We start from the raw sequence: 25094 nt of genomic DNA on the forward strand, positions 1-25094 counted from the left end.
TTTTATTTAAGATTTTATTTATTTGAAAGAGAGCACGAGTAGGGGGTGGGGGGCAGGGGTGGGGCAGATGGAGAGGGAGAAGCAGACTCCCTGCTGAGCAGGCAGTCCAGTGCAGGTCTCGAACCCAGGACCCTGAGATCATGACCTGAGCCAAAGGCAGACACTTAACCGACTGAGCCACCCAGGCACCCTGGAATGTTAAGCTTTTAACTAAATTCTTACCACCACCAAGTCTTTCACAAATTTGTCTTAGATTTATTTTCATAGCTCTTAAACTATTTGGATCCTCCAAAGGCATATCCTGTGTATTTAATAGACTGCTACAAAATGCTTTCAGCATGCCAGGACCGCAGAAGAACAAGGAGAAGTGTGATGCAGTTCTTGGGCCAGTGGGCAGCAGAGAGACCCATGGAGATGAGACTCAAGGGTGGCCGTTTCCTGCAGGCCTGGTATCATCCATGACCTGATTGGTTCTGTGACCTTAGTCAGGTGGCTTACCCTGAGTGAGCACAGGGACATGAAATTTTTTTAAATTTTATTTATTTAAAAGCTACTTAATTGTGCCACAGCCATGAATTAATCTAAGAATTATATAAAATTTAACCAGTTTACTCCTTATTGTTTAAAGTACTCCATCAACTTTAACTTATGTAATATTGAGTATTCCTGCTTTATACTTGAGTCAACTGAGCACAGAGACGGTGGGTCACATGCCCACAGTCACACAGTGAGAAGCTGAAAAGAGAATGTGTGCAAAACGCTTGTCACAGGCCTTGCTCCCTAGTAAGAGCCAGACGCAGGCTGTTATTTTTGGAATTGTGCTATCACAAGGAGCTAGGCGCTGCTGTGGGTGTTTAGAGGGAGGAAGGTGAGAGCCTGTTGAAAACTATTTCCTGGTTTGAAACCTAAATTTCATTCTGTTCTGAAGATCTCACGTTGTGTTTATCCCCTGAGAGTACCTAGTGCCTTTTCTTTGCAGTCCCTCCATTGGGTCCTCCTAGCTGCCCCATGAGGTTATCTCCAGGGCTCAGAGGGTAAGGCCATTTCCAAGGTCATAGAACCAGTATTTTAGGCACTATCCTACTCTGCTTTGTACCACCAGCTTCCCACCCCCAACCCCCTCAGTCCTGTACACTCAAGCTCAAAGCTTCTGACTCCAGACCTAGGGCTCAGGTGGCCTTTCTGCAGTACCACTTGTATGGCTCCATTACAAACTACTGATCCCTCACATTTTGAACTTGGTCGAGGGATGTTATTCCTCACCCTGTTTGACATCTGCCTCCCACCTGGTTGCTGGAAGTTCCCCCAGGGCTGAAGTGGGGTCCATGTTTTGGGTGTCTAAAACGAAGGCACTGCTGGTTGCTTCTCCATAGTCAACACCAAAAATTGCACTGAACACCACCTGGGAAGGGGGGTCAGGAGGCCTGGGGGTGTCCTGTGCTCCAAGCTCTCCTCTCTTCTGGGATTGTTTCTGGGAATGGGGAACAGGGTGTGGTGTTGGGCACTCTCCGGCACAGATGGCAGATCCTGTGGGCCCTCGATGACGGAGGCTGTGACTGGAGGCCAGGAATGCTGCTGGGTGGAATATGAGTGAATGGATCCTTTGAGCCACTCTCTGAGGCCCGAACCCAGTTTCCCGAAGCTCTTGAATGAACATCTGTCCTGGCTCATTCCCGTCGAAGAAGGCCCATTGACCAGTGTGGCCTTGTGACTGTCAGTGGCCATGGGCCCAGCATTCGGGCCCAGCCCTCGGCACTTCTGGTTCAGGGCCTGTGACATGAAGGCAGTGTCTTGCTTACACAGCTTTTCTGAATATCACTGCGATCCTCTGAGGATGGTCTGGCCCAGTTTTTAGATTAGGTAGATACCCAGGATCATTTAGCCAGTGAGGGCTCTGGAAGCCCAAAGCAGCTCTTCATTGCTGGTGACCACACTGTTCTCTGCCTCAACAGACCAGACTGTGAAATGGGGAGAAATATTCCTGTTGTGGGACTGCTGGGAAAATGGGCATGGTTTGCTCTCAGAGAGGCTGTCTTTTTAGACTTACACAGAGGACTTTGGGAGTTGTAGACATTAAGGAATTTCACTTTCAATTCCACCAGCTGCTTGACTTAAGTTCTTGTCATGTAGCCCAGATGAGACTGTCTATGATTAGGCCCATTCACTTTTTATTTATTTTTTAAAGATTTTATTTACTTAATTTAGAGAGTCGGGGGAAGGGGCAGAGGGGGAGAAAAAATTTTTTTTTTCAAGATTTTATTTATTTATTAGCGAGAGAGAGCACAAGCCAGGGGAGAGGGAGAAGCAGACTTCCTGCTGAGCAGGGAGCCCGACATGGAGCTCCATCCCAGGACTCTGGGATCATGACCTGAGCCAAAGGCAGACTCCTAACCAACTGAACCACCCAGGTGCCCCCAGGAGAGAGAATCTTAAGCAGACTCCGTCTTGAGCCCGACTCACAGCTCAATCTCACAACTCGAGATCATCACATGGGCCTAAATCGAGAGACTCTTAACCAACTGTGCCACCCTGGTACTGTTTCACTTGTTAAAGTTAAAATTTAAAAGTTAAAAGTTAAAATTTGTATTAGAGAATATATACAAAGGCTATACTAGGTTATGTTAGGATATATACTTAGTGGAAATACATGGTGTACTTGGTTGTAGCAATTCTTACATGTAATATTTATACCTGTAATTCGAAATTCAAAAATCAAAAAGGCAAAATACAGTATGGCTTAATACATTTCAGGGTACACATACTAGTATGTAAGATTTTTAGAAGTTTACTTTTTTTAAGTAAAAGTAAAATGTACCATTTTTAAGTTGAGATCATTAACTTTAATTTGGGAATTTGCTCTTATCTATTCTATATTGCTATATTTTGATAAAAAATAAGTGAATAGGGGCGCCTGGGTGGCTCAGTTAAGCATCTGCCTTCAGCTCTAGTTATGATCCCAGGGTTCTGGGATCGAGCCCCACATTAGGCTATCTGCTCAGCAGGAAGTCTGCTTCTCCCTCTCTGTTTGCCCCTCCCCACCCCTCGTGCTCTCTCTGTCTCAGATAAATAAATAAAATCTTTAAAAAAACAAAAAAAGTAAGCGAATTATTCTAGATAGCCCTGAGTCATATAATCTGAAGCAAGACAAGATAAACTTCTATTCCTTATCGTATCATCACAGAGAAGGTACTACTGTTGCCTTAAACTGAGTTCAGTTAAGCCAGTCAGTGTTCCCTATCCCTGAGCTGTGGCGATCAGATGAGGGATAGGCATGTGTCCTAGTATAAAGAGATGACACATGAAGGAATGCTGCCTCCTCACTATTGAGCAGAAGCTACCAGAAGAGTCTTGTATGGTTGTGTGGAGGAAGGAGTGAGCCTGGAGTTGCTGTGAGGGGCTGTAGCTTGAGATGAAGCAACCACAGGAAGGAGGACAAAGAGAAGAGAAAAGAGGAAAATAAGGCTGCTATTCCTAGTCAACCTTTGGATTAGACATCTGAAGCTCATTTGCCTATGAATTTTTTTAAGCTATAGAAGCCACTAAATGCAGTTTTGGGTTCAGCCCATTCGAGTTCTGTTCCCTGCCACTTAGACCAAAAGAGTCTTACTGTTATCCTTGATGTAGGGATAAAGAAAATATAGTTTGCCTACTCTTCGTTAGCTGCTGGGCACCAGCTGTCTACCTTCTGAACCTCCGCTCTCCTCTTATTATAAATAAAGGCTCTGACATCTGGGCATACTCAACGGCCAGTTCTGACAGATTTTCTGAGCACATGCAGTTGTATATTCCAGGATCCAGGAGAGGGGACTTCCCTGGGGCCTGTTTGAGCACCTGGAGCTAAACTTTCAGGAATTACCCCAGTAGGATGAGTCTCCAGGTTGTCCGTACATTGCTGTAGTCCTGGCTAAGCGTCTCCTCCTCGACACCTACAGCAGCCGGTCTACCTGGATGTTTCACAGCATTGCCAAAGGCCTCTCACTATTCCAGGGAGCCACGTAACTCTGCGGGGCGTTCCTTTGGACCATTCATTTGTTCACTCATTCACTCCTGCTCGCTGACTGCAGTCTAACCACCCTATTCTCTGAGCCTGCTTCTCTTTCTCCCAGATCCCTGCAGAGAAGCTTCCTTATTTCCACCTACTCCCCACCCCCCACCGGCACCCTTGCCCCCAGCATTTTCTATACCTCACCCTGCTTTATTATCCTTTTCACACACATGTTCTTCTCTACTGCAATGTAAACTGTTGATCGAGGTCTTCATCCCTTGTTCACTACCAGATAAAGAGCTCTGAAATTTGAAGTAAAAAAAATACAACGTTGAGTGTTTACTATGTGCTGGAAGCTTCAGAGTCAGCTCACTGTACTTCAAGTAATTTTTTTCTTTTCTTTTTTCCTTTTTTTTTTTGAGTAAGCTCTACGCCCAGCATGGGGCTTGAACTCAACCCCAAGATCAAGAGTTACATGGTCTACTGACTGAGCCAATCAGGCACCTCCTTACCAAGTAATTATTGACATTCTGATTTTTCAGAAGAGGAAGCTAAGGTTCTGAGAAGTTAAGCAATTTTGCACAGGAACACCCAGTTATTGAGGGGCACAGCTACGAAGTGAAGTCTCCCGGGCCATGTTCCATTTTTCCATGTTTCCACTGTCGTGGGAAATATCCAAGACAGTAATGGATTTGCAAAGTGCTTTGCAAACTACAAGCACCATTACTCCTGGCTTCCATCTACTAAGTACTTCCATGTGTCAGATGCTTAGCACATATTGTCACACTACAGTCTCAGAACAACTTCCCTAAGGAGGTATATGTTCCAGTATTTCCATTTTGCAGATGAGTAAATGGGCTGAGAGAGAAGTGATTTGTTTAAGGTATATAGTGACAGCAGAGATTTGAATCCTGGTTGGTCTTGTGTAAGAAAATTAAAAGCTGGGGCCTCAAGGCCTTAACTTTTTTTTTTTTTTTAAGATTTTATTTATTTATTTAACAGAGAGAGAGAGACAGCCAGTGAGAGAGGGAACACAAGCAGGGGGAGTGGGGGAGAAAGAAGCAGGCTCCCAGCGGAAGAGCCTGACGGGCTCGATCCCAGAACTCCGGGATCACGCCCTGAGCCGAAGGCAGACGCTTAACGACTGAGCCACTCAGGCGCCCCTCAAGGCCTTAACTTAAGAAACATTTACTCTCCCAGAGATGGACACCCAGGTGCTTCTTACCTGTGCCTCACCCCCACCCCGAATACCTCTGAGATAAACATCACTGTACATGTGCTCTTACAGAACTGAACGTGTTTGGGATCTAACCCTAGGACCAGAATTACGAAGTCAAAGGGTTGTGAATACTTTGCCAGCCTTGAGGCCTCACACCTGCTCCCCTTGTGTCTGACTCCTCTTTCCCTTCCCTGGGTTAGGCCCACATCTCCATTCAAGGCCCACTCTGCCCCTCTTACGAGCTGGAACTAAAAACCCACCACTATCTAGAGCCATTGAAGAGGAGGAATGTCCTAGACCGAGAGTTTAAGACTAAAATAGCCTGTGCCCACTCCCATGTCTGCTGTTGCCCTGTTTATGGAAAACCAGAAGCCTATGGAATGTGAAGACTGCACAGTGAAATCTTCAAGAATGTTTGGGCCATGTGGCATCAAGGAAACGGCTGGTGAAATCACTCAAGTCTTAGGACCCCCCCCAAATCTTGGGGCCATGACTTGGGCCCCTTAGCAGCCTGTCCCAGGCCCTGCAGCTCAGGCCTGGCTCTTCCAGTCTTTTCCTGTTTCTGGGTCTGTCTCCTTCAGGTCTACGGGGAGTATCAGATGAAAACGTGGTTGCAGCTTATAAACTATAAAGTACTGGGCATAAGTGTGGAGCTAACATGGCTCCAAGAGTTGACAATCCCTGGGGTGAGAAGTAGGCTTTTGGGAGCTAAGTCTATTTAGATACAATTGGTCCCTGTCTCATGATATAAGCTGTTATTGGTAAGAGCTAAATTCAAATCCTGCCTCTGTGACAGCTATGGCTAGGACCTTAGGCAGCTGATTTCACTTCCCTACACTTCAGTTTGACTGTAAAAATGGGACAAAATTGTATCTGCCTCATTGCACAAAGATGATAAGAGATGTGACCAATTTGGAAAACAGTTTGCCAGTTCCTCAGAAGGTTAAACAGTTACCATATAACCTAGCAATTCCCACTCCTAGGTATTTACCCAAGAGAAACCAAAATATATGTCCATACAAAAGCTTATACCTGAATGTTGTTTCCCCAAAATGGAAACAACCCAAATGACTATCACTGACAAATGGATAAGTAAAATGTGGAATTCACATTTGGTAGAATATTATTCAGGCACAGAAAGGAATGAAGTACTGATACATACTACAACATGGATGAACTTTGAAAACATGCTGAGTAAAAGAAGCCAGACACAAAGGCCACATGTGGTATGATTCCATTTATATGAAATGTCCAGAAAGGGCAAATCTATAGAAATAGAAAGCAGATTTGTGGTTGCCAAGGGTGGGGAGTGACTGCTAAGGGATAGGAATTTGTTTTAGGGGTGATGAAAATGTTCTAAAATTAGGTTGTGGTGATAGTTGCACAATTCCACAAATATGCTGAAAACCATTGAATTATACAACTTAAACGGGTGATTTTTATGGTAGGTTAATTATGTTTCAAGCTGTTGGGGAAAAGATTACAAGAGAAAGTAGGTAGAACTTGGGACAATGAGTAGCTCAATAAACGTTGGTCATTATTCTTATTAAACTGGTCTCCCAAGAGCTATTTTTTTTTTTTTAAAGATTTTATTTATGTGACAGAGAGACAGCCAGCGAGAGAGGGTACACAGCAGGGGAGTGGAAGAGGAAGAAGCAGGCTCCCAGCGCAGGAGCCTGATGTGGGACTCGATCCCGGAACTCCGGGATCACGCCCTGAGCCAAAGGCAGACCCTTAACGACTGCGCTACCCAGGCGCCCCCCAAGAGCTAATTTAAAGCCCTACAAGAGGCGGAACTTCTAACTCAGCCTGGGCCAGTCCCCAAATCCCGAATCTATCCTGGGTCTCCTCAGAGCTTCTCATAAATGAGTGGGTGAAACTATCCCTACCCATATCTCTTGGGTCTCCAGAGGCGCCAGGGGTTCAGGAGACAGATGAGGAATCCCCAGCGCACTCTCTCGGCCTCTGACTGAGCGGCGCTGCAGGTGACCGGCGGGCGGGGGCAACCCGGAAAGGCCCTGGGAGCTTTTTCAGGTGAGCTCTCTTGATTGACAGCCCGGGGGGGAGGGCTCCCAGTGACGGCTGCCCCGCCCCCTCACGTCGAGTCGGTTGGCGCCCTTCTAGGGGAGGGGGGCGGGCCCTGGGGTCGGCGGCGCCCATTGGGCGTGGGGGGAAGCTCCCGGGAGAGCCTAGGGCCCCGCCCCTGGCCTTGCGGTGGCCAATGGGCGCGGCGCGTGGGCGGGGCGTCGGCGGCGTCGGCGGCGGCCCGGAGGCTGAGGCGGCTGAGGTGGCTGAGGTGGCCGCTGGGGCTGAGGCGGCGGGCGCGGCCGGAATGGCGAAGAGCCGCGGAGAGAACGGGCCGGGTGGGCCCGCGGCCGAAGGGAGTCTGTCGGGGACCCGGGAGAGCCTGGCCCCAGGCCCCGACGCCGCAGCCACCGACGAGCTCAGCTCTCTTGGCTCGGACTCGGAGGCCAACGGCTTCGCCGAACGCCGCATCGACAAGTTTGGCTTCATCGTGGGCTCGCAGGGCGCCGAGGGCGCGTGAGTAGCGCCGGGGCTCGGGACCTGGGGCCGGGGCTGGGCGCGGAATCCGCGCGGGGGGCCTCGGCGCGGATAGAGCCGCGCTCTGGACGGACGGACATGTTCCCCTCCGAACCAGTGACCAGCGACCCCTCCCCTCCCTGCCTTACCCCCACCTCCTCCCCAGGCGGACTGACCCGCCCCTCACTCACGAGCCCGCTTCCGACCTAAGGACAGACAGGCCAACCCTACCTCCCCCTTGCCCCCGCCCTCCAGCCACATTGACCCGCCCCCAGGAAGCGCCCACAGTGCCCTCCTCCCAACTGCGGGACAGAACGACAGACACCTGGCCCAACCCCACTGCTGCCACCACGGCCTTGGGCCTGATTGTGCCACCCCTGGGAGGCTCACAGATCGCTGCCCCTCCCCCCGACAGATATCCTTTCTACCCCCATCCCCCAAGACCCACAGACGCCCTTCCTCCACCCTGCTACCCCCACACCAGGGAGATACCTTAGGCAGACAGACTTCAAAGGGACAGACTGACCTGCCCTCATTCCACTCCTGGACAGACTGACCCTTACCTCGAGACACGCAGACTTCTGGGTGGACTGGACTGACATTGATCAGCTTCCTCCCAGACAGTCCCACCCTGGGGTAGATAGTCCCTTCCCTTCACCCTTCACGGAAGGGTCACAGAGTGCTCTCCTCCCCCTTCAGAGGCAGATTTCTCTGTCACTGACAACAGGTGGGCAGACACTCCCCCTTCCCAGTACCCACAGGGTGACTGACAGTGCCTCACCTCCAGGACAGACCGTTGGCTGTCTCTGTGTATGCTGTGGAAACACCCACCTCCTCCCACCACACAGACTCAAGGGGGCAGTCATGGAGACAGCAGGGTCCCTGCTGGTAACACACCCTGATACCCCACCCCTAGAGCATCCAGGACCCAGCCAACAGGCAGAGAAATGTGAGGCAGTGAGGCAGCATCTTCTCTCCAATCTGGGTTATTGGGCAGCCACACTGCCCCACAGAACCCTCTGAGCCTGGTTCTCACAGAGATCATATATGTGGGCTGGCAGTCCCCTTAGGAAGGATAGACTCCAGACCCCACTGCCATCCCAGCTGTCCTGTCACATGAGACTAGTGTTCTGCAGAGAACTGACAAGCCTCCCTCGTGGTGTGCCTCCCCTTCAACAGAGAGCCTCACACAATTACCTGTTGGGGCCCACAGGACTCAGCCAGGACCCTACTCCAGATAGTCCTTTCTCCCCTTCTCTGACTGTCCAAGGCTCCGCCAGCCTCTCTTCTGACTTATGAAGGTGACTTGACCAACTGTTAAGAACCCCACCCCACACAAGCAGCCCCATAAAGGTCACTTCCGAGATTTTACCCAGTCCTAAAGCCTCATATTTACCAGGCCTGCTTCTCCTTTGGAGAAATGTAGCTCCCTCCCCTACAGGAGAGTTCTCTCCTACCCACTGGATCTGTCTCCTCCAGCCTCTCCCCACTTGCTCACAGCAGCTAAATCTTGTCCAGTACAGGACGTTAGAGAGCACCCCTTATTCTGATGCCTCACCTTGATTTGATGCTTTGTCACAGCTCCCCTGGGATTAGCTTGCGAGAAACCAAAGGAGACTTAGGGTATGTTTTTTGAATTGAGGAGCAGTCATTAGGGATCAGGGCCTTGAGAGGAATGGGGTCTTGAGAAGTGGGAAAGGAATTCTCAGTTGCATTTGTGGGTTCTTGGAAGAGCTCAGATTTGCTGGTGAATTCTAGGAGATAAGAATTCCTACTACATTCTTAGAGGCAGTTAACCAGATATCAGGGTACAGTGCAGTGTGATATAGTGGGAAAAGGCCAGACTTAGGGAAAAAATCACACTTGGCTGGCTGTGTGACCTTGGGCAAGATCCTGAATCTCTGAGCCTGTTTGCTCACCATAAAGGGCAACACTAACATGTACTCCCAAGAATACTGTGGGGATTAAATGAGCTCAGGTATATGAAGGTGCCTAGCACAGTGCCCGACCCAGGTAGTGGCCTAGAAAATGTTAGTTTCCTGTCTTTTCCTTCTAAGGGTCTGAGAATTGATGAGAAGAATGAGGGCGTACCTCTGGTATTTATGAACAGAGCGACGCCCCAGTGGGAGCACCTCCCTTTGGCTGTATTCCCCCACCAGGCAGCCAGACATCTGTCTTCCCCACACTCCAGCCACAAACCCAGGCTTTGCAGATGCCCTCTACATCACTGGTATTTATAGAACTGGGGCTGAGGTGGGATCCCAGGTTCCCTCCTCCTCTCTCCCTGCCTCACTTTTTTGACCCTGTTGATCAACCTAAAATCTCTGGTGTCTGAAAGCTTGGCTGTTCCCTGCTTAGTTTATATTGTGGTTCCAAAGAAGCCAAAAGTAAGTCCCTGCCCAAGGCCAGAAGAGGGGAAGTTATGGGAAGTTTCAGGGTGACTGCCCAACAGCTAATCTCGTGCTTAGGAGCTAGGAGTCCATGTGCTATCCCAGAGAAGTGAAACATTAGCACTGATGGCTGCAGTGGAGAGGGCAGGGACTCTGGCTCCAGATTAAAGGTCCATTTCAGCCACTCTGGACCAAAGGTTGTCTCAAGATGGTCAGTTTTGGCAGTTGGCAGGGGCTTAGGGGGTAGGAAAGAAAACAGATGAGAGGCTACCCTGCTCGGGTGACTGTTAGGTGCCTGGCATGAGTAGATCATAAAATCGTAGACTGTTGAAACTGGAAGGGATCTTAAGAGATTGACCCAGTTTAGCCCTTACTTTTACAGATGAGGAAACTGAGGCTCAGAGGGGAGAATCACTTGCTTAAGATTACACAGCATATTAGTTGGAGGAACCAGGACTTGAACCCAGGGTTTCTGACTCCTGGGTCAGGACAGTTTTCACTGCCTTCACCATTCATTAATATGGACTATGGCCCCAGCAGAAAATCAGGTGCTGGATAGGTAGAACAGAAGGTTCTTAGCAGGAACCTGCCTGCCCTCATCTTCCCTGACTTAGCTCAGTAGTGTAGGAGGCTAACAAGGATGGACCAGCAAGGGTAAGAATACGCTGTTATCACTGGTTTATTAGACTGATCAGCTTGAGGGCTGGGACCAGACTTACTCAACTTTTTTTATTCAGGCCTGCAGAGAAGTAAATGCTCATTTAGTATTTATCTACTGAATGATATTTACTGACAGACATTTCAAGTGAGAAACCTGAAAGTGACCCTAGAGATGGCTGCTATCATACAGATAGGTACACTGAGGCCTGAGAGAAGTGGTTAGCCTCACCTCTTCTGTCTGTTAGGATCAGAGCCAGAAACTGAACCAGAACTCCTGGTTCCCAGCCCTTGGCCCTTTCCACTTCTTCACCTTGTCTGTCTTTTGAGCCTGTTCTACAGTGAGCCTGTGATAGTCCCTGCCTGTTCATGAGCAGTAGCCAGTAAATGAGGAGAGACAAGAAAGCAACCAGCCAGCAAAGGGTCCTGCAGCTGGCATGGACACAGACAGAGGTGCTGGCAGCATTAGTTCTTTTGACTTGGCTGGGGGCTGAGCTGGTTGTCGAAGGCCACTAAGGACCAGAAGAGGAAAAAGAAGTGTACTCAGCAGGGAAGGGTGGGAAGAATGATGTTACCATGCCTGCACTTTGGGGTAGGAAGAACAGATCTATATGGGGAGGTTCCTTCTGTAGCATAGAAGAGGTTGTCAGGAAGGGAAAGAAGGATACCAGGTCTCCTGGCCCATGGGAGATGGCCTGAGAGAAGTGAGTTCCTGACTTCCCTCTTTTCCCATGTGATTACCCAGACTGGCCTCCAAAGGCTGGAGCTTCCCACCCAGTTTTAGTCTGCTCAGTGCTGCAGGCCAGATGAGGTGAGGAGCTATGGTTTCTGGGATCCCGTGGGTGTTAGCTTCCTGCTAGGGGAGAAAGGGATCTGAGCTGGGTCCAGAGAGAAACATCTGGAACAGTAGTATTGTCTTCTGCTGATTCAGTTGTCCTGTCCCCTGGGCCCTCCACTATTCCTAGCCAACTATGGCAGGCCTGTGGCTTTGGAAATCGTGGAACTGGCTTAATTGGGCATCCCTATATTTTGGTCTGTGCCAGTTTTTGTTGGGGCAAGGCCAGGGCCCTCCTGGCAGGCCAGAGCCTGTCTCCCTGCCTTCCCACCACCACCTCCAGCTTGTAAGCTCAGAGCATCCTCTTTTCTTGAGCTATTATGGTTCCTAGGAGAGCATGGAACTGGCAATGGAGTGGTCCCTGGGTGGTACATCTGGAAGGAGGCAGCGGCACATGTGGAGCTCTGGTCTGTGACTCTAGACCACAGGCCGTCCATTTTCTCTTTCTCCAGCTTCAAAGGAAAATCCAGTTTGGTGGCCTTGTGGGTGTTCTCGGGCCTCAGACAAGATTTGACTTGGTGAAGCAGGAGGCCAGTGTACCAGCTGCTGCCCTGGGAAGGTGCCTGTGTGTCCGCCTGCTAGGAAATCCTAAGCTGTGGAAAAGGGATAAGGCAGTGGGGCCTACTTGATGTTTTGTCCTCCCAGCATCTGGGTCTGAAACAGGACCTCCAGAGGACCAGTGAGGCCTGGCTCTGGTCCAGCCACCCAATCTGTTTATACTGAGGTGGGGGAAAAGAAGATGCTCTGTGTTCCCTCTTCACACAAACTCTGGAGTCTGGTTGTCTCTGTGACTTTGGACATTTTGCTTCACTTTACTAAGCCTCTGTTTCTCACTGTGAAATGGTTGTGGTATCTCACTGCAAAATGGTGATTTTGCAGGGGTTTTTGTGAGGTTTACAGGAGCTGATGTTTGAAGAGTCTGGCACACTGTAGGTGCTCAATGATTGTTCTTGCTTCTTTTGTTTTTAAGTTTTTTTTTGTTTTGTTTTGTAATCTCTATACCCAATGTGGGACTGGAACCCATTACCCCAAGATCAAGAGTTGCATGCTCTTCTGACTGAGCTAGCCAGGCACCCCTGTTCTTGCTCCTTTTTAAGATTGGAGTGGCTAGTGGTCCTGTCTTTTCATTTTCTACTTTCATCTCTAGGTATGATGAGGAGTGTCAGTGAGGTTCATTCCCCTGTGAGCAGGAGTGAACCGCAACCAATGTTGCACCCTCACTTTCCCCTGAGAGGGGTAGTTATCCCCATTCTATAGATGAGCACACCAAAAATCTGAGAAGAAAGTCCCCAAGGTTTTCCAGTTGGTAAATGGCAGAACTAGGACTAGAACCTGTTCCTCAATGCTAAATTCAGTGACTAAGCCTTGCTCAGGTGGCAGCAGGCAGATGACAGGTGCTCACTAGTCCTTGAGGCCCTCACACCCAGGGCCGGAGTTAGGAGAAACTTGGCTACCTCCCCATCCTGGTGTCGAGAGCAAGGTAGGTCTCAGGACAGAAAAAGTCCATAGCCAGCCAAGTCAGAGAAGGACCCAGTGAGAAAGATCCTTGGGGAGGCCCTGGAAGCATGGCTGGCTGAGACCTGGTCTAGCCCTCCCATAGGTCAGAGTCCATGCTGCATTGCTGTTAACCCCAGAATACTGCCTGATGGTCATTTGACTTTGATATCCATTCTGTGCCTTTGTTTCTTTGTAGCTAAGGCAAGGATTATCTTCCCTGTACAGGTGAGGAATCCAAAGCTTGGAAAAGCCTTGTAGTTAGTTAACAATGGAGCCAAATTAAGGAGGAATCCCAGATCTTCTGATTCTCAGACCACTGCTACCCTACATGTCACTCACTGCCCATTCTCTTCCTGACTCCAAGCCAATTGAGCCACCAGGCCAGGATCCATTGTCTACCAGAGCAGAACCCAGCCATCATCCACCCATTCTCAATGCCCTAGCTGATCACTTTATCCTGCAGGCAGTACATGTGAGGGGGAGGAGGCCTCCTTTAGCTGCTTTGCTCTCCTGGGCCCAATGACCCTCCCTGGCAGGGAGGGAACTGTTCTGTCTGCCCCCACTGGCAAACCAACACTCCTGATGCTTCACCTGCTTAGAAGCCTCCTATCCAGGATTTCAGAGCAGCTGCCAACTTTGGCTTTATTTATCTCACCTTTCTCTTTCCCTTCTTCATCCCACCCGCTCTCTACATGCCCTCTGCAGCTCCTCAGAGACTGTCATAGCTTAGTTCTTCACCGCTCATCAGGTAGAAAAGTAGGCAGCGGACTCAGGAGACTAGGAGAGAAAGCCAAGGCTTACTTTTGCCAGCTTCTCCATCTTCATAGTGAGTTTATTTATCAAACATTTATTGAGCACCACTCTGCCAGCCGTTGTGATTGGGACAAGGGATACAGAACTGAACAAGGCATTTGTGTCTTTTTGACCTCAAGAGGTTCACAGACTTGTTGGAAAATAGAACCACAAACAAATCATTACAGTGTTGAGCATTAAAGGTTATAATTGAGGTGTGTGGTTGCTTTGAAATATACAGGAAGAGGCAGCCAGCTCCATCTATAGGAGCCCAGGAAGAAGTGACATTTGATCCAGGCCTCAGAAGGAGCAACGAAGGGCATTTCATTGGGTGGGAGTGGACTTCTGTGCAAAGAACCCCCAAAAGCCAGTTGTTTGAGAAATGTGGTGTGCCAAGAGCAGAGGTGCCAAGAGCAGAAGGCAGGAGGAGGATGTGAAGCAAGGGGAGGCTAGGAAAATAGGTTGGGCAGACCATGCCTAGCCTTGAATGTCAGCCTGGGGCCTCCTGTGTTCATCAAGGTCAGTCTGGTGCTGGTGTAGAGAGAAGCTGGACTGCAGGCAGTGAGACCAATTGAGGGAGTTCAGGACAGCCCAAAAGGGCTATGGAGAGGCCTGGAAAGAGGTTTGGAGCTATGAGGATGAAGAAGCCAGCAAATCAGTAAGGCTTGATACTTGACTCGCTTTGTGAACTGATGGGGAGTTGGGAAGGCTTGGGACAAGACGAAGTGGCCCTGGCTTTTCACAGAACCCATACTGGGACCCTTTGACCACAGGGAGGGAAAGCCAGCTGTGGCCTTCCTCTGAAGAGGACATTGGGATGCTGCTGACTCTGCTTTGTCACAGCCTCAGGCTCCCCAAGGTGCCTGGCATGGCTGGCATGCCCAGAACACATCAAGGGGTTCTTTGTCTCTCTCCAGTAGGAGAGCGGGTTAGCTGGCCTGGTTGGGAGGGGGTGGGGTGAGTAGTACTGAGCTTTGTGCCCTCTGCCCCGTAAACATATTGGATGGCAAAAAAGGCTACAAGGAGAGCCAGACTCCTCTGCAAGGAGAGGAGAGTACGCCTGAGGGCCTGGAAAACCAGCCTTAAGGTGGCATGCAGCTGGAGAGGGTAGGTGTGGCTTTGGGGATAAATAAACTGATCAAGGGGAGGCAGATGGCATCCAGGGCCAGTTTGACCTCACCCAGAGTCTTTATTCTGTTCCTGGAACTGGGTCCTCAGCTAGGGCAAGTGGAAGTAAGTCCTATACCTATGAGAAGGTGAACTCCTTAGCACTTGGGGGCATCGCCAGCCATTTCTCAGAGATGAAAAATTCTGGCTGGAAATTTGGATTTAGGCTAGTAGTGGGAAAGGGCTCTGAATGAGGCACAGGAGTCAAGGTGCTTGTGTTGGCTCCACCACTGATCCTTATGGTGTGTAACTTAGGTATGTCCCCTCTCTGACCATGAGGCTAATGCTCCCTGTTTCTCACCCAGCACTTACTATGTGTGCAGCTGTGTGCTTGGCTGGGGGAGGAGGAAGGGGGAATGCAGACCTGGTCCTGTGCTCCCAGGACTTACAGCCTAGCAGGGAGGTCAGACAATCAATAGGTAATTAAAGGTGTGGCCTGTGTACAAAAGAATTGTGAGGATCAAATGAGATAACTGGATTAGGAGCATAGTATAAACAAAGACTGATGAACAGGGGCCAGGAGACCTGAGTCCCGAGCAGCCTCAGTGGATCCCTAACTAGGTGTGTGACCTTGAAAAAGTTGCTTAATCTTTCTAAGCCTCAGTTTCCCTCACAGATAAACCAAGGCAGTTTTAATGGGATGATGTTGAAGAGCTCTTCTGCTTCTAACATTCTGAGACTGAGCTTGGAGTATATGAGAAGTGCTTTGAGAAGTTTTTTATGAGGTACCACGCAAGTGCAAGGGGTCGTCATGGCACAGCCCACAGGGGCCAATTCTTCCAGCATGCTCTGTTCCTCTTGTGGGAGGACCTCTCTTTGTGTGTAGGACCAGTGGCCCTCATGTCTTTGGGAGTGTAATCAAATCAAAGGATGCTTTGATTTGTCTAGCTCTTTAGTCTGCACAGTGCTTTCATTCCCATTGCCTTGCAGTAGTCCTTACAGAAGCAATGGGAAATCTGTAGGGTAAGTTTTATTTTCCCTGTTTACAGCCAAGGAAACCAAAGCTAGGCAAGTGATGAATTGGGCCTGGAACCTGCGACTCCTCCTTTCCAATTTTCTATCTTACCAAAGCTGGTGGCCACTGTGTGGCTTCTCTGGCCCCTCCCTGTCCCAGCTTTAGGACCTCAGTCCAGCTCAGACACATAAGTTTTTGTACTTCTCCTAGTAGGCTTCTCAAGTTGTTTTGAGGTGTTGTGATGAATGGTACACTTCCTGTCCCAAATCTCCACACATAGCCCCTCACATGTACCCTAAGAAAAGGCAGGAGCATCTGGCTAGTGAGGGAGCCCAAGGGAGATCTTGTTCCTCCTGAGTGCACTCTGGGTGCTGGGCTCTGTGTGTCCAGGAGCTATCCTTCCCAGCTGGCCAGTTCTGGAGGATGCTGTGCTTCTTTCCCTTCCCTTTCTGTCTTGGTTTCACAAAAAGGGAGAACCTAAATTTGGGCTTGGGAGAGCCTGAGTTCAAGACAACAGCAGACCTGACTTCAAGTCCTGGCTCTATCACTTTCTAGTCACGTGACCTCTCTGAGGTAAATGGGCCAGGTGGTAGCACTGGGAGAGAGGGGGTGTTATGAGGATTAAGAGAGGTGATGTTGGTAAAAACACCCAGCACAGTGTGTGCATCAAAGTAAAAAGGTACAGGGTGGCTCTTACAATTTGAGTGTGAATTACCCTCTTAGGTTCACTTCAGGCGTTTGGCATAATGGTGAGGATCCAGATTCCTTCATGTTCTCTGCCCATTACCCTTGGGCCTTAGGGGTAAGGCAGGAGTCAGTCCCACTCAGCTTGTGGTCTTGAGCTTTCTGGCCTCCCAGAGTAGGCTGGGAATCCCCCCTATCAGTTCCTCTTTGAGTCATTTGGAACAGAGTCCTCAGGTGACCCTGACTTGGAGGGCCTGATCTTCCTTCTCTTCGGTCTGTAAAGATAAAGCAGAAGTGAGACTAGAGGTGGGTCTGCTGAAAGATTCAACTTGAAGCATGCAACCTAGTGCTGCCTGGGGTCTCAGCACTCCTTGGTAGTGGCAGTCACTTGGGGAAGAAATCAGAATTTGCATCGAAATTACCACCACCTTCCTTCTGAGCACCTTGTGGACTTTCGTCCCGGGCTTCCTGTCCTGCCTCTGAGTGACCCTTCCCTCCTCCCAGCATAGTCACATGGTAATGCCATTGTACAGAGAAGCCTGCATGGTGGACCAGGCTGGACCATCATAATCCCCCATTTTTACAGAGGAAGATACCAAATCTCAGAGAGGTAAAGTGACTTGCCATGTATCACATAGTTTATGGCTCTGAGTCCACAAAATTCCTTGGGATCAAGGCTTGCATATACCCAGCCTAGTGGTCAGGACTCTGTGCCGGAGTTGAGTGACAGAGTAGGAGAAGAGCAGGGCCTGGACTCACCACACAGGACTGTCTTCTGCTCACCCTGAGCCTTAGATAGTTACTGGCTTGCTGAAAACCTGCTTTTCATCTGTGGAAGGTGGTGTGTGTGTGGGGGTGATAATTAGAGGACCTATTTCATGGGCTTGTTGTGAGGATTAAATGAAATAATGTAAGTTAAGTGCTGAGCACCATGTCTGTTGCATAGCAAGTGCCTGGTAAGTGCTCTAACAGACATTCAGTTACATTAATTGAATATTAGAATTATAATGTTGTAAAAGGCTGTCATCAAGCACATCTGTGCTCAGCCTTGTGTTGGGCTTCAAGAAAGATCCAGAGCTGGTATCAGGCCAGAGAGGGAATGTTCTTTATCAAGCACTTTCTGTATTTTACCCACCTGATCTCAAGGTAGAGGATAGTACTCCCATCTCACTGTCGAGAAAACTGAAACACAGGGTTCCTGAGATCACGAAGCTAATGATTCTGTCAACACACATTTATTGGACATAAGTTAGGTACCAAGCTCTGTTCTAGGCCCAGGACACACTGTGGAAATGAGACGGGCAGAGCCCTCCAGGAGTGCACCTTCTCATGGAATGCTGCCTCAGCAGAGCGGATAGTCAGTGGAGAAGCTGTACCTGCTCCACTAGACTGCTCACATTCCTCAAAGAAGCCGTGCCCTTTTCTGTTAACTTGTGCTTGCTCATACTGGGTCTTCTGCCTGCTGTGCCTTTTCCCCTTTCTCACCCTGGTCACTTCCTATAACCCTTCAAAGACCATCTCAAAAATCGGCTCCCCTTTAAAGCTTTACCTGAACAACCCCCCAACCACTACCAGCACTGTGGGGGCTTCTTGTAGTTTCCTAACACCTTCTATATGCTTCTGTGATAGCACTTCCGTGTGTACCAGTTATCTACTCACCCATCTGTCTCCTCTGCCAGATTGACCTCTTCAAGGGCATGGACTGCATTTTATTCATCTCTTTGTAGATTCAGGCCTGGAACACAGGCTCTGGAGAAAAGTGTATAGAATATAATGAGGGGCTGATTGTGTTCTGTCCCTGGAGTAGTTAGGAAAGGCTTTGCACACAGGAGAGGGAGTTCTGAATGAGGCCTTGGAAGATGAGTGGGACTGAATTGCCATGGGGATAGGGGTGACGGAGGGTGGTTAGGGAGAAGGCCACCTAGAGATAGGGCTGGGGAAAGAAAAGGGATGTTTAAAGAAAATAGGAGGGCCTGAGAGCCAAGGCCTTAGGTTTCTATTGGACAAGGAAGGCAGTAGGGAGCCTTGAAGGAATCAGTGAGTCAAACAGTGAGTCAAAACTAATTTGGTAAGATCTGTCAATAAGATCTAGCAGTTTGGTAAGGATGGGTGAGGGGGCTGTACATGAGTCAAGATGGCCCCTGGGAACCCACAGTTAAATTGTGATCTGAGGACCTGGTTGCCTATGGGAAGTTTCAAGCACTACTCTGCCTGCTAAGGGTGGGGGCTTGGGGAAGGGAAGTCTTCTATTGAGAAGAGTCTCCATACCTTTCTGCAGTCCTCAGGGAGAGCTGCCCTGGGGGTTTCTCTGTGGTCTGTGCCTCTCTCTAGCTGGGTGGGGGAATGGGGATTCCTTACTTTTTAGAGCCAGCAAGGCTGATGCCTAAAGGAACCATTTCTTCCGCCTGACATCAAGAGGGGTGGAGCTGAACAGAGTGGAGAGCTGGGCGGAGGCCCAGGGCACCAAGGCCAGTGAAGGGTGGAGAGAACCTGTTTACCATTGTGCACTGACCCAGGGCTGGAAGGAGCAAAGCCAGGGAATTCCTTATGGGAAAGGGAGGCAGGCCCAGAACTAGCTTGCACTGGGAATTGGGGAGAGTGAAGCAAGCCAGACTCTCACCCAGACAGAGATCCTGGACATTGCCCTACCCTTAAGTCAGTGGCTTCCAGGCCGCAGGAGGGAGCGCCAGGCTGTTGCAGACTATCTTCCTTTTCCACACTGACTCACAGCAGGGCCTCGGGCAGATCACTTACCCTCTGGGCTGTAGGCCTCCGTGACTGTCTGGGGAGGAGGTGGACTCACTGGGTGATCTCACAGTCCTCCCAGCCCTGACTGTCGGCCGTTTGCACCACCTCCTCCAGCCCACCGCCTTGTGCATTCCAGTTTCCTATCATCAGTTATTATGGAGCTGGCATAAAAGCTATTTATACTTTCAGTCATTACCACCTCTTAGGTTAATGAACTCCAGAGGTTGTTACCTAGTGTGCAAAGTAGGTCAGCCTTTTGTTTATCCTCACTTTTTCCAGCTTTGGGAGAGGGGAGCTCCCCCACCCTTGTCCCTGGATCTGTCATTGGCTGTGCTCTTTCTGCACATCTACTTCACAATTTCCCACACTTTCTTGTTGCTCATTCCTGCCCTTCTCGGCACAGAGGGTAGTGGTTCTCTACTGGGTGGTAAAGAAGAGAGCAGAGAATGTGACCAGCACTGAGGCCTTTAGATTATATTGAGGCCAGGTGGTGAGACACTTTATATTCATTGGATAATTTAGTGCCTAAGTGGCAGCTTCCACTTCCAGGCTGTGTATCCTTGGGCAGATTACTCAACCGTGCTGAGCTTTAGTTTTCTTGTCTATTAAATGGAGATAATAAAAGCTACTTCCTTGGGGAGTTGTGTGCATATGTAGTACTTGGCAGAGCTCCTTCATGGCCAGTACTGGAAATGTGTCCACTTGTACTGCCTCATGTGATCTTTACCGCTGCCTTCTAAGGAGGTGGCATTGTCCCATATTACAGGTGGGGAACCTGCTCAGAGTGGAGCAGCCTTCCCAATTTCAGACAGCTATAAAATGATAGAGCTGGGATCAGAAGCCAAGAGTTACACTCTGTGTCATTAAGTAAATTACTTAATCTCTCTGGGCGTCAATTGCTTCATGGGTAAAGTGGGCATAATCTTGCCCTGCTGCATGTGTATGTGTCTGTGTGTGTGGATCAGTCAGATGAGAATAGAGATATGAAAGTACTAGGTAAGCTTCAAATACCAGTCACCTACTAGCTACCATTTGCTGGCCGCTCACCGGGCTGAGTCCTTATACACATTTATTCCTTATTGCAGTCCTATAAGATCTGAGGTGTGTATTATGGTCCCACTTAAAGATGAAAAAGTTGAGACAGGGAATGCAAGTATTTTGCCCATGGTCTCCCAGGTGGAGGAGCTGGAATGGAAACCTAGGTTGGTTGGCTTCAAGATCCCCACTCTGTTCACTCTCCCCATACCCCAGCTGGCCTCCAGTGGTTGAGATGAGGAGGATCAATCCTATAGTCTGTGACCTTGGGCTTTGTGTTTGGGCTGTGTTTCTCTTCAAATGAAGAGGCTTCCTGTTTGGACTGGTTTGGAGAGTGAGGCTTGGAGAAGGAGGTTAAACTGGTTCCTTGGGACCAAGATTAATCTTCCACCATCTGATGAAGGGGGCGTGGGCATGGGCACCATACCTGGCTGACTGCCAGCCAGAAGGGCTGAGGTGTGCTTGGGCAGAAGGCAGACAGCTAGAAGGACAGTGGGGAGAGGGCCCCAGTTTTTGGTCTTATAGCCTTGAGAACTGGTCTTGTTTCTCTGAGCTCTTGCAAACTTCCAGCTTCTGGGTTTGGGGAGAAGGCTAGGAAACTGGGAGCCTGCAGAGCATGGGGTCAGCAGAGTGTCACTGCTGCCTTGGGCCATGGTCTGGTATAGCATAGCAAGAGCTCAATAGAATCTGGGATCAGTCACCCCCTGGCTACCCACTTTTGTCTCCTCTGTGCCTCTCTGCCTCAGGAGGGGATGTCCGGCAAACAGCACATTGCCCAGGCTTGCCATCTCCCAACTGATGTTGTGCTTGGGAGCTGTGCGCATCCCGTATATTGGCTTCACTAAGCATTGCTGGGTATGGGCAGGCTACTCCCTGGGGCAGTCAGAACACTGGAGATGGGGATAGACTATCTCCAGGGGCTTGGGGACCAAAGATAGAGCCCCACAGTGGCATCTGGAGAATGGCTGATTTCCTCACAGTCTTCCCAGGGGAGTCCAAAGAAGCACACGAGTCACTGTGGCAGAGGGGAAGCCCTGGTTCTACCGCTTAACTTAGTAGCTTTGTGACGTTGCCCAAGTCATATAACCTCTCTGATTGAGTCGAGTTTCTCATGTGCCAGATAGTAATTAATCTATTAATTAGTGAGGGATCCACCTCATTGAGTTATTAGTGGCATAGATAAAATTGGTGTAGGCAGAAGTAGCTTGTAGCCCTGAATGCAATTAATATGAAAGCAATGATGTCATGAAGAAAAGCAAGCAGGCACCTGTTGAATACCTGTGAGATGCTTGGTGGGAGTTACAGAAGTTCAAGACCCAGTCCAGTTAGGAAGGGACAGTGCTAAGCAATATGAGCAAGTTGTAATGAAGTGCTCGTTTCATCTCTTGATTCATTAATGAATTACTGCTGAAATCAATTTTAGGGGATTAGGACCAGCATTAAAAGAAGACAAAAGAAATAGACTAGAATAATATAAAATTAAAATGAAAAATTCAGAGTGCAGATAAGAGTAAATTATTTCATAAAATCTATTTCAGTTATGTGTGTGTGTATAAAATATCAGTATAAAATGTATTTCTTATTGTGGGTCTCAGTTTTAAAACTTTGAGAAATGGTATTCTAAGTCAAGATAGAGGTCGTCAGGTTGGAGGACAGTTAATGAGGCACGGAGGCTATGTAGAGGCTTGAGGGCTTAACCTGTAGGAGCAGAGGAGTATAGTATAAGGGTCAAAGCATGGGCTGTGGGGTCAGGCAGGCCTGGCTTCGAGTCCCAGCTATACGGCCTTGAGTGAGGCACTTAACTTTACTAAGTCTTGGATTCCGTTTCTGGAAAATGGAGAGAATGGTATTATGGTAGGGTTATTATGAAATAGAAATAGGAAGAAATTGGTAAGTAGCAAATGATGTATAAATGGTAACTACTATTGCTGCTAGTATTTCAAGTTGTGGTTTTTATTGTTATATTGGGCTCTGAAAGGGTTGCTTTGATTTGGAGAGGGGAGAAGAAAGGGCATTCCAGGTAAGGATGGGTGGTTGAAAAAGGGATAAGCACGTGTGTGCCTGGTATGAGACTGGTCTGGCTGAGATTTGTGCTGCCTTAAAAGAAGGTGTTGAGATTATAGATAGATGTTACCAGGAAAATTTTGGCATTACATTGGAAAGAAAGTTTTAATAGTAGAAACTTCAACAATAGGGTGACTTCACCTGGTGATAATGAGGCCCCATCCCTGGTGGAATTCCAGCATGGGTTGGGCCACTGGAGACTGTTCTCATTAGGCTCTTTCAATTGCAGAGACTCCCTCAGGCCACCTCTAAGAAAGAGGGGTTTTCTGCAGGGTAAGTGAAACCCTCAAACTGAAGCATCCCTAATGTGCCGTTTGGTCCTTTGAACTGGCCATTTGGTCAGCTTCCCTGTCACTAGAAGCTGGCTCGTGCTCTCCTTCCACTGTCAGGAGGAAATTACCTCAGATAGCGTCTACACCATCATGCTATTTGCAGGGACGCCCCTGACTCCATCTTCATCTCATGGCTTCTTTCTGAGCATCTTTTGAGGAGCAATTCACAATTAAGGTCATTCCAGTCATCTAGGGAAATCATCTAGGGAGGTCCAGAGAGGACACAGGGCTTACTTATTGTAGAAGGGATTCCTATACCAGACGGCAGTCTGATCAGATGCCTTTTGAGATCCTGACTGACTAAACTGAAGGATATGTTAACCTTCTGGTTTTAAAAAAAAGGATAGCCTGCAACTTTTCAGGAGCACATCCTGTGCATAAAGAGAAATCTAAGAGAGCACATGATGTGCTGAGTGGTCGTTACAACTAGACCTCTAGTGTCTTCCTTTTCACCATCTTCAGGTGGCTTAAACTCCTCTGCTATTGGAGAGAAGCCATTCAAATGACCATATTTCCTCAAAATTTTCTCAATTTAAGATTTTATTTATTTTTATTTGTATTTTTTTTAAAGGTTTTATTTATTTATTCGACAGAGATAGAGACAGCCAGCGAGAGAGGGAACACAAGCAGGAAGAGTGGGAGAGGAAGAAGCAGGCTCATAGCGGAGGAGCCTGATGTGGGGCTCGATCCCATAACGCTGGGATCACGCCCTGAGCCAAAGGCAGATGCTTAACCGCTGTGCCACCCAGGCGCCCCTCAATTTAAGATTTTAAAAGTCAAACAGATCTTTCAGTTGACGTATACACTTAAAGTAGTGGTGGTTTTTTTATATTGTTTCTGAGAAGATCTTGCCAAATCAGTGGTATAGCTTAAAATCAGTAGTGTCTTAGAATCCAGGAAATATGGTCGTTTGTTTTGTAACCAATTGAAATTCCGGTCTGAGGTTTGATGTTGGGGCTTTGAAACTGGCAAAGCTGTTATCTGACATCATTTAAAGGAACACTGAACTTGAATGTGTTCCCCTATGTATCTGCAGTTGGGAGAATGGGTATCTCTGAGGCCCTGCAGTCAGATGTTATCAACAAAGATGGATCTGGAGGGTTGAGGTATCAAATGGACATGTATTTAATCCCATGGGAATTCACTGAAAGCTAGAACTCTCAGGCAAAAACCTTGCCCTCTGTGAACCTCAGTCTTCTCATCTGCTCAGTGGGAGGATTGGATAAAATATTATCCACATCCACAACTGCCAAAACTTCCTGTTAACATAGTGTGGGCATCCCCTTTCATTTAGTTAACTAGAAGGCTCATCTGACTTGTATAATCTCGTGGTTTGTAGGCGGTGGGAGGCAGCATGTCCTGTGATGTCTGGGCCTTTGGTTTCCGTTCCCTACATGTGTAGGGGTTGCCTGGAGACATACATCTGTCAGTTTGTAAATGTCTTGGTATAAAGGTGTGGTCTCTGGTTTTCTCCTATGGGGAGGGAAAGGAAAGGAGTGTCCTTCTGCCCTCCTTGTGCCTCTAGGTGGTGAGAGGTTCAGCAGTTTTAGAGGAAAATGACCTGTGTCTGTGTATTGAGGGGGCCAAGTTTGCCCCAGGCTGTCGTTCCTCCTCAGCTATTCAGCTCCAAGGCTGCTCTCAGGCCTGTGCAGTTCCCCAGATAAAGCACACTACAGAAGACCTGCCCTTTTGTGTTTTGGAGGCCTCTGTTCTGCCAAGGCCCCTCCCTCTGCTCTTCCAACCAGTAAAAGTCACAGCAGCGTATTTCCTTCCGTCAGAGTGAGAATCAAGGCCTGGGCCAAGCCCTAGCCCCATCATGTCCTGTTCCTAAGGGCCTCCTTCCAGCTGCCTGCGTGCTTCTGACCCTGCACTCCTTTCTAGGAGGTCAGGCAGGACTGAGTACGGGCTCTTGGCTAGGATCTAACTTGGATTTGAGTCTGGATTTTTCCACTGATTTGCTCTTTGACTCTGAGCAAGATACCCTCCCTAGGTATCTTACCTCTCAATATCAAGTACTTTTTTTAATTGGGAAAAAAGTAAAAGGTTAAAAAAAGAGAAATTCAAAGATCCATAATCCACCACTTTATTATTTTTTTTTAAGATTTTATTTATTTATTCGACAGAGATAGAGATAGCCAGCGAGAGAGGGAACACAAGCAGGGGGAGTGGGAGAGGAAGAAGCAGGCTCATAGC

General features: G+C 48.7%; 1 protein-coding gene and 1 long non-coding RNA gene across 2 annotated transcripts in view; one reads left to right on the forward strand and one right to left on the reverse strand.

Moving 5' to 3' along the window:
• The first annotated feature begins 7401 nt into the window (after positions 1-7401).
• Positions 7402-25094, forward strand: part of TBC1D10A (TBC1 domain family member 10A) — a 30586-nt gene continuing 12893 nt past the window's right edge. Inside the window, exon 1 of the mRNA XM_002915570.3 lies at positions 7402-7745. Coding sequence (XP_002915616.2) covers positions 7426-7745 — 320 coding nt within the window. The 5' untranslated portion in view covers positions 7402-7425. The remainder of the gene's footprint in view (positions 7746-25094) is intronic.
• On the reverse strand, positions 16912-19122 carry LOC117795221. Its single transcript, XR_004619109.1, has 4 exons — positions 18991-19122; positions 18382-18471; positions 17858-17943; positions 16912-16997 (listed from the first exon to the last, which is right to left on the reverse strand). It is a non-coding gene; the product is annotated as an uncharacterized LOC117795221 (long non-coding RNA).

Source organism: Ailuropoda melanoleuca, chromosome 12 (assembly GCF_002007445.2).
Source record: "Ailuropoda melanoleuca isolate Jingjing chromosome 12, ASM200744v2, whole genome shotgun sequence".
Lineage (NCBI taxonomy): Eukaryota > Metazoa > Chordata > Mammalia > Carnivora > Ursidae > Ailuropoda > Ailuropoda melanoleuca.